This window comes from Berghia stephanieae, chromosome 11, assembly GCF_034508935.2.
Source record: "Berghia stephanieae isolate SIO BIC M18660-M18661 chromosome 11, UCSD_Bste_1.3, whole genome shotgun sequence".
NCBI lineage: Eukaryota > Metazoa > Mollusca > Gastropoda > Nudibranchia > Aeolidiidae > Berghia > Berghia stephanieae.
Window position 1 is genome coordinate 8,973,879 of NC_088370.1, and position 10,000 is coordinate 8,983,878.

Here is a 10,000-nt window from a genome sequence, read left to right on the forward strand (position 1 = left end):
CTCATTGTGATTTGTTGATAAAGGGGAAACCTGAAACGTCCACAGTATCTGTTTTCGTTTTTTTAAAATTGAAGCTTGAGGATTAGGTTGTGACGTAAATCGATGTTTGAAATAATTTTTTATTAGTCCAAAATGAATAGACACTTAGATAACCACGCCTCTCGGACACTCGTAGTCGGACAGTCAAGCAATGACCGTGATTGGTAAACATAGCAAACTATAGATAAAATGAAGTTGACGTCACTCGGGTAATTGTTATTGTTTTTTTTTTTTTTTTGTTTTTTTTTTTGTTTTTTGCAGCCATGTTTATGTGTAATTCTCACTTAACTGTATTATCCAAACTATAAAAATGCATGGTTACACAGAGTTTTTTTTAATGTGTTGGTCCGTTATACTTCCGGGTGGCAATGTTGTGAGCTTCTTAGCCAAGCGCATACTATCCATACAGGTTTTACAATCGATGGTATGATTCTAAGTGAAATACCCACTGTTCTACCATTTGGTCAATAGAACCAGCACAGAAATCTATATGTAAACTTAAACGTTTATAGTCTTCTTCTTCTCCTTCAAGTACAAAGTCTGTGCCAGACATCGGTGATCATGGTACGCCATTCATCTCTCTGATCAGATAACCTCAGAAAACTAATATTACTCTTCTCTTTCGTTGTCACCCAGCTGTTCAAAACTATTCAAATACGTTTTTCTTGGTCTACCTTTACTCTTTTTACCTTCTATCTTTCCTGTGAGAGCAAGATGTTCAAATTGCATTTGTCTTTGTCTTATTGTACGAATTAATAACCTTTTAGTTTCAGCTTGCTCTAATAATTCTTCATTAGTTTCCTTCTCTGTCCATGAGATTCTTAACATCCTTCTAAGAATCGTTTTTAGTATGATTGAGAAAATTGTGTGATAACTAGTCACCCATCTGGCGATATAAAAACAATAACAATGATCAGAGAGGGGCCGATATTATCATTCACATTATTGTTTATAAATAAACAACGATGTTTGTCCGAGCACGTGTGAAGGTGTGTCACAAATTCCATGTTTTGATTGGTCAAAAATCAATTAATTGGTAAATTTTGAAAAATAAAATGTGGCCAAAGTATAATTAATATCATAGCTGGACAACCCACCTTAAAGAACTGGATAGGGGTGATGTAATGGTGGGAAGGGTCTGTTCCGTTCATTGGCTTCTTCTCGTCGCCATTGCGTCCGTCCTTTGTGGCGATACCGCCTGTCTGTGTGCGTGTAATAAATAGAACACATTTCATTGGTTTAACAGACATGCCTACTTTTACGAAAAATTCAAAAAATTACGAAATTTTGGATCAATTTCTAAAGATCTGAACAAGTGTGTATAAAAAGAGCCAGACAAAGCAAGAAGATAGAAAAGTGCAAGAAAAAAAATTCCAAAAAATCAGTTGACCTCGACTGGGGATCAAACCTTAGAACTTCTGATTACCGGTCATACGTGCTACCATTACACTACAGAGATTTATGAGCATCTCGAAGTCATTAAAACTTATTGAAAATGGAGGTATATGCTTACTGTACATATTGCACGGAATCTGGAATATCATTTAGTAGTAATGAGGGTAAATTCTTGATTTTAAAAATTAACTATGGAGCCTAAAATCTTTAGCTCCAAAAAATACGAATTTTGAAATGTTTAAGTTGGTAGGTCTGGATTCCATCAAATGTCCGGAAAAAATGATTTTGTTGCTTGGTATGGAATGTCTTAGGCATGTTTTGTGTATGGTTTGTAATGGTAGCATATGTGTTCATTTGTATGGATAGGCGTCTCGAGTATTTTGCATATGGAATAGTAGGCGTTATATAAATGATGATGATGATGATGATGATGATGATGATGATGATGATGATGATGATGATGATGATGATGATGATGATGTTGATGACGACGACGACGATGATGATGATGACAACTAACCTGATGCATAGTCAAGTTCCATGGGTTCCAGGACAAGAGAGGTGTCAGATATACAATCTCCAAGGGGATGGCGAATGAAAACCGATTGTCGAATGTCTCACATGTCTGCATAGAATGAAAACACAGGCCATAGATTATCATAGTTTTTAAGAAGGATCATTTTCTATAACGTATCTTAACCCTCTCCTTATTATCCTAAACTTCATGTTCACCGCAACAGAAAAATATATTTTTCAAACAGATTAGCAACGAGTATATTCTATATTTTGTTAGGAGAAATGAGCTCTGCAACACAGTGTCAAGTTTTTATGGTTATAACTATAACAAAATGGAATTAGAATAAGAAAATTGTTGGCTGCATCGTAACGAATGTGATGATTTTCCTGTGGGTGGAAAGGAGAGGGTCAAGTTGAAGTAGATATTTATTAATAGCGCAATATCCACTAAACGTACTCAAGGCGCTTTACAAAAGGTTCCTGACCAACAGCAACACGTAACATATAGAACGAGTAATAACGCGACGCCTGTTAGGCGATATTACATCCTTTTTTTTTTACAGAGACAACGCTGTTAACGGTCAGGTATAATTTTACACCTGAGTACGGTGAGAGACTGCGAGTAAAAACGAGCCCGTTTTCAAGGACTCAACTATATGCTGAGCGAGGCTCAACCCCAGGACCTTCCGATCCGAAATTGAGTGTCATACCACTAGACCACAGTTATCTGGCCAAATATTTTAATACGTGTCTTTCAAGAGTATGGCATTTAACTGGTGTTGGTTAAAGACACACACACACACACACACACACATACACACACACACACAGAGAGAGAGAGAGAGAGAGAGAGAGCTAGATAGATAGATAGATAGATAGATAGATAGATAGATAGATAGATAGATAGATAAGGAGAGATAGATAGAGAAATATAGATAAAGGGAGAGAGAGGGGAGAGAGAGAAAGAGGGAAAGAGAGAGAGAGAGAGAGAGAGAGAGAGAGAGAGAGAGAGAGAGAGAGAGAGAGAGAGAGATCATAGTTTTTTAAAAGTACATACCTCTTCTCCTTTCTTTTTCTGTTAAGATGGAGTGGAGAAAATACATTCACGTCATTAAATCATTTGGTATAGATAATAATAAACCTAATTGGGGCTTGAGATAGTAAAAGAATAAGATTTAAAGCTAACAAAAATTTAAATTTCTTTAAAATGCAAAACCCTAATGGGCATGATCTATATTACATTCCATGTGCTCAAGGTCATTGGTCACATTGCAAAGCGTGCTCAAAGTGACCCACATAGTGAAAAGTGTTCACATATTTTGAACCATCTGACATTACGATTGGTCATTTTGTTCAGCTTGACACATGGGTATGTGTACAACTTTCATAAGCAAAGCAGTGTGTTTACATTTGTTCAGAAATGTCCAATCGTTGGACAGCAATAAATCACGTGATTGATGACGCGGCTGGACGAATGAATATAGATCGCTCCCATTACATTTCAAATTTCATCCATCTACCACTATAAATTTCTTTTTGAATGCAAACTAGAGTAATTGTACAAGCTTCGCACGCCTCGCGACATATTGGGCCAAATCCCAATCTGCAGACATGACTGAATTAGAATGACAGTAGGCGGGAGTTCCATAGGGAAGGGACAAATTCGCACATACTGTTTTGAAGCCCATTTATTTGTTTTTATTCTGAATGTGATTACTTTCTACTTGCGTTGTTCATAACTAGTCGTATTACAGTTTTTTTTTCTTCCCCCAAAAATACCCTTGTGTTCATTGCTTCGCACACATTTCATTATGTGTTCATCGCTTCGCACACATCTTCATCGGTTCGTAAACCAGTCATTCAAACCTATAAATAATATAATAATATAATAGATAGATATCACACCAAAATCGCAACATCCATTTGTTTACATAACAGACACGTTTCAATCTCTTTTGTCTAAAAAAACCCCCACAAAAACCTGAGCTTTTATACAGAGCAATATCCACTACACGTGCTCAAAGTGCTTTACAAAAGTCCCTAACCAACGCGTAACATGTAGAATGGGACATGACGCCTGTTAAGCGATATTACAATTTTTTCAGATCCAAAAGCGAATGTCATACAACAAGACCACATAGCCGCACATGTTGCATACAATATCACTTTCTGCTTCCGTCTGGTGCGGCTATGTGGTCTTGTCGCGTGACACTCGCTTTCGGACCCAGCCTCGCTCAGCGCATAGTTGAGACCTTGGAAAAGGCTCTTTACTCACATTCTCTCATCGTACTCAGGTGAAAAATGAGTACCTGGTCGTTAATGCCGAAAAAAGTGCAATATCGCCTCACAGACGTCATGTCTCGATCTTTATTTAATTGTACGTGTTGCTGTTGGTTAGGGACCCCTTGTAAAGTGCTTTGAGCACGTTTAGTGGATATTACGCTATATAAAAGCTCAAGTTTTTATATTCTTCTCACAGAAAAACTAACAAATCTTTTGCTCTTTTTTAGTCTCTCTCTCTCTCTCTCTTTTTCACCTCTCTCTCTCTCCCTCTCCCTCTCTCTCTCTCTCTCTCTCTCTCTCTCTCTCTCTCTCTCTCTCTCTCTCTCAAAGGCTTACTTTTCTGGAATACTCAGTTTACCAAAGAAAAGAAAAACTCCTTTGTTTTTTTTTAATTTCTTCAAGTATCTTAATTTATTTTGCTATTACCCTATGGTAATAACCGACGTGTACATATATGCAGGTCTGACATCCAAAATCACTTATGGGCCTAGTTTAACATTGTTGTAATGGATGGACAACATTATGTGTGTCATTTTTTGAAATTTCCATTACAACAATGAGCCCGTATGAGGAATTGGATTATCAGACCTGCAAAAAAGTGCACGTGAGTAATAACGGATTTTCCATGACACTTTAGGGTATAATAATAATTGAATATGAAGCACCACATTCACCCTCAGCGTATCACCATTTGTGACCCTTCGCCTCGAAACGGTATTATGTCGGGTTGGTTGAAATGTTGAAAATTGAATTTATAACCAGGAATATCAGACTTTTGTTGAGTTTGTATGTTTTATTGAGGAGAATGGATACCATTATTTTAAGGTGCTAATGTCAACAATTTATATTTTTGACCAGTTTCAAATTAAATTCGGCTTTTCAGCATGTGGTTCGTTCCGAATTAATACCGATTTGAAACAATACGTCACATTTTAAGACGATTGGTCACATTGAAAACAAACAAACAAACGCATCCATCTTACACACTCCAATGACGTAGAATAAGACTGGACTCACCCCCCATTTGACTTTCTTGCAGACATTCAGGGACATGGGCGCTACTCGTTTCTGTGTTGTCATGGCAACCCAACAGTTGTCATCGTTGAAACCTCTGGAGACAGTCTGGGAATAAATAACATGGTTTGTTTTGGTTGGAGTCATGATGATGATGATGATGATGATGATGATGACGATGATGATGATGATGATGATGATGATGATGATGATGATGACGATGATGATGATGATGATGATGATGATGATGATGATGATGATGATGATGATGATGATGATGATGATGATGATGAGGATGATGATGATGATGACGATGATGATGATGATGATAATGATGATGATGATGATGATGATGATGATGATGATGATGATGATGATGATGATGATGATGATGGTGATGATGATGATGATGATGATTGCAACACATTTAGATCATTTCGGCGCTAGTAAAAAGGAAGAAAATGGGATAGTCAGAAGTGGTCTTCTAAAATTTAAGATATACACATAAAAGCATATTAAAAGGAAATCTCAAACGTTAGACACACATAGGGGAGCGGGTAAGAGTAAGATATGGAATAGAAGTGGATTCAAAAAGCACGCTATCAAATAATTAGTTTGATGATGTTGATGACGACGATGATAATGACGATGAAAATATAACTGTATTATATATGACAGGATTCCACCCATAAGGAATGAGATTTCAAAACAGATTTAAGAGTAGCGCCCCTTTGTTGGAAGTCGCGTCTTGACAACTGACAGACGCTATCGACATTTTTAGTACCAATCATTAGCGGGAAGTTCAGTAAGTTTAGGAAGAGTTGTCTCATCTTATTGTATCATTTACCAACATCTTTTATTTTTAATTTGTAGTCTACATCATATTTTGTTAACATTTCATAATGGAGAAAACTACAGAAAAGATCTACGTTGATTATGATATGCATTTTTGTACAGAAATATGAATAATAAATTTTGTATTTGGAGCGCTTGGCTTGTAGTTGGTTTGTTTACAAATAACTTCATCCAATCAAGGGACACTACTCTTCCGCTAATCTCATTCCCTATGGGCTATACTTACCGTAAGTCCCATGGCACCAGGCTTAGAGAACTTGAAGGACCTGTGGTAGTAGCCGGCATTCAGGGGTTCGTCCTTATCGTATTCAAACATGGACTCGCCGAAGCTGTTTTCCGTCAGATTCCCGGGTAGGTTGTCTTTCCCAGGGATGGTGGCCATGATACGGTCAATCATGGTGTACTTGGTGAATCTATGACATGGAGACAAAGATAAAGTGTGTAAATCTGACTCGTATAAATAAATATTAAGCATTTATATAGCGCAAAATCCACTAAACATGCTCCAAAGCGCTTTACAAGTGGTCCCTAGCCAACAGTAATATCAAACATGTAGGACGGGACATGATGACGCCTGTTAGGCGATATTACATTTTTTTTTCAGACGGAGTAAACGCTGTTAACGGTCAGGTACTCATTTTACACCTGAGTACGGTGAGAGAATGTGAGTAAAGAGCCTTTTCCAAGGACTCAACTATGCGCGAGCATAATAATAATAATAATAATAATTATTATTATATTATTATTATTATTATTATTATTATTATTATTATTATTATTATTATTATTATTATTATTAAATTATTATTATTATTATTATTATTATCATTATTCTTATTATTGTTATTATTATTATTATTATTATTATTATTATTATTATTATTATATTATTATTATTATTATTATTATTTATTATTATTATTATTATTATTATTATTATTATTACTATTATTATTACTATGAGAGAGGACACTCTTTACACAATCTCGTTCTATAAATCTTTGATGCGGACTCACTTATTCGATTCAAATTCGTAGAGCTTGAATCGTGCAGCTCGCATCTGGAGGACATCGCTGGGGTCTTTGAACCTGGGAACTCTGTAGGACAGGTCATCCTCCTGTGGGGAGTGAATAGGGAAAGGAATTACAAAGGTGGTAGATGGGGATTTATCATTGGAGTTATGCCCCCAGCAGCTTGGTAGTTAGGCATCACCCCAACGAGTCTGGAGCAAGGTTGCCAGATTTTTTCAGGCATTCTGCCAACTGGATTTTAAAAATCTGCCAAATACCACAAAAATCTACCAAACAGTACTATTTATAGTCCCCCCTTTGAAAACTCATCAGTTTTGTTAAACAAAAAATTCGCAAGGCCGATGTCATAAATTTTTGTTTTCATTTCCCAAGTTTAAAAAATCACTAATACATAAAAATTACAATGGAAAACGTGGAGTAGACCTGTACATTCATTCCTAGGCCTCGGAAAATAAAATCTGCCAAATATCTGCCAAACTGCCAAACCGTTTGTTTTTTTTCCTGCCAGACGACTTCAAATTCTTCCAAAAAAAGAACATAATTTGGCAGAAAATCTGCCAAATTGGCAACCCTGGTCTGGAGTTTGACGTACCTTCCCAAAGTGCTATGCATTTTGTATCCCACCTTTAGCCAATCAGGGTTCGAGCCTGGTGCTTATAATATAAGCGTAGCGAGGGAAAGCAGGGGTGTCTTTGTAAGTATGTCGAGTTGAACGGAATACCACTTTACAGCGTTCCTGTTCTACATCTTTTATTTATTGTAGTGTTCCCTATTCGTGAATGTAAAGAGAAAGGATACATGGATAAGTAGTTGTATCGATCTGTTTTATGTAATATATGTTATATAGTTCCGTAATAAATGTATCGTGTCCGTAAACCTTGCTCTCTATTCATTTTATCTTTATGATGGGAGCGATCCATACTCATGTTTTCGTCCAACCAGGTCATCAATAGGATTCAATAGTCGTAGCGTCACTTCCCTCGTAATGACGCATGGTAACTTAGTAACACTGGCTCTAAACTATCGGAACAATGGCGGACGCCCGTATGAAATATTTCTCCGGCGAGCATAAAAAGCGTATCCAGAGGGAAAAAAGCCCCATAAATTTGATCATGTTTTGACTTTTACACATTCTGATCACAAGGCATATGAAAAGTTCTAGCCAGCATGAAGAATAAAAAGTAATGATTTACTTTGTTTAGAACCAAGATGGCGCCGTTGCCGGGCGACGTGACATCAGACTATTTAATCCAATTACATGATTTGTTGCTGTCCAACTATCGGACATTTCTTAACACATGTAAACACGTTGCTTTGTTCATGGAAGTTGTAAACATACCCCTGTGTCAAGCTGAACAAAATGACCAATCGCGATGTTAGATAGTTCAAAATCTGTGAACACTTTTCAATATGTAGGTCACTTTGAGCAAATTTTGCAATGTGACCAATGACCTCAAGCACATGGAAATTTAATATAGATAGTATGCGCTTGGCTAAGAAGCTCACAACATTGCCATCCGGAAGTATAACGGACCAACACACAAAACTGTGTGTATCCATGAACGTTTATGGTCAGGCTAATACAGTTCAGTGAGCATTACTCATAAACGCGAATGGCAAAAAAAAAAAAAAAAACAATAACAAAGACCTGAATGACGTCATCTTCGAACTATCTATAGATCATGCCCATTGTCTGACCGTGAAGTACGGACTTTCTCTTTCTCTCTCTTTCATCGGATCGGGCCAGGCCGTGGTCTTTGTAAAGTAATGGCCAGACACTGACCAAAAAATGACGTCAAAATGCCAGTCTTTTGACACAAAAGAAAACAAATTGTGAGTTGTATTCAATAGTTCAACCAATGAAATAACTTGTTTCCATGAGCTCTACTAACGACAACTCACTAGGCGGTGCAAAAACCAGATAATGACGTCAAACTGCCAGTCCTTTTGGATTTCAGTATCAGGCTATAGATAGTTCTAAGATGACGTCACTCGGGTCTTTGTTATTGTTTTTTGCCATCCGTGTTCATGAGTAATGCTCACTGAACTGTATTAACCCGACTATAAACGTTCATGGATACACACAGTTTTGTGTGTTGGTCCGTTAAACTTCCGGATGGCAATGTTATGAGCTTCTTAGCCAAGCGCATACTATCTATAACATAACGATGGCAACGGCTTGGCCCAGAGCTGTGGCCTGATCTTCCTCTCCAAGGGAACTTAACAACGAGTTCCCTCCTTCTATCCTTTTAGTCTTTTCCCTTTTCTTTTCTTTTGTTGACATTTCGGGTTATCTGTCTCTATCAAATAATCGAGAACTCCCGAATTGACACAATTGTTATCATCATCATCATCATCATCATCATCATCATCATCATCATCATCATCATCATCATCATCATCATCATCATCATCATCAGTATCATCATCATTATTATTATCATCACCATCATCATCATCATCATCATTATTATTATGATAATCATCATCATCATCATCATCATCATCATCATCATCATCATCATCTCATCATCATCATCATCAGTATCATCATCATTATTATTATCATCATCATCATCATCATCATCATCATCATCATCATCATCATCATCATCATCATCATTATCATCATCATTATCATCATCATCATTATCATCATCATCATCATCATCATCATCACCATCATCATCATCACCATCATCATCATCATCATCATCATCATCATCATCATCATCATCATCATCATTGCCTTTTTCTCCCTGGGTCAGGCTATAGGCCACAGACAGTTTCCATCCTTCTCTATCCTGATCAAACTTTCTTTAATCTCATTCCAGGTCTTACCACTTCTCTGTATATCAGCTTCTTTA

General features: G+C 36.9%; 1 protein-coding gene across 1 annotated transcript in view; it reads right to left on the minus strand.

Moving 5' to 3' along the window:
* Positions 1-1,136: 1,136 nt before the first annotated feature.
* Positions 1,137-10,000, minus strand: part of LOC144956653 (uncharacterized) — a gene marked incomplete at its 3' end in the record, with an annotated part of 21,024 nt that continues 12,160 nt past the window's right edge. Inside the window, 6 exon segments of the mRNA XM_078887299.1 lie at positions 1,137-1,241; positions 1,955-2,059; positions 3,008-3,025; positions 5,251-5,355; positions 6,329-6,515; positions 7,119-7,219. Coding sequence (XP_078743425.1) covers positions 1,137-1,241; positions 1,955-2,059; positions 3,008-3,025; positions 5,251-5,355; positions 6,329-6,515; positions 7,119-7,219 — 621 coding nt within the window.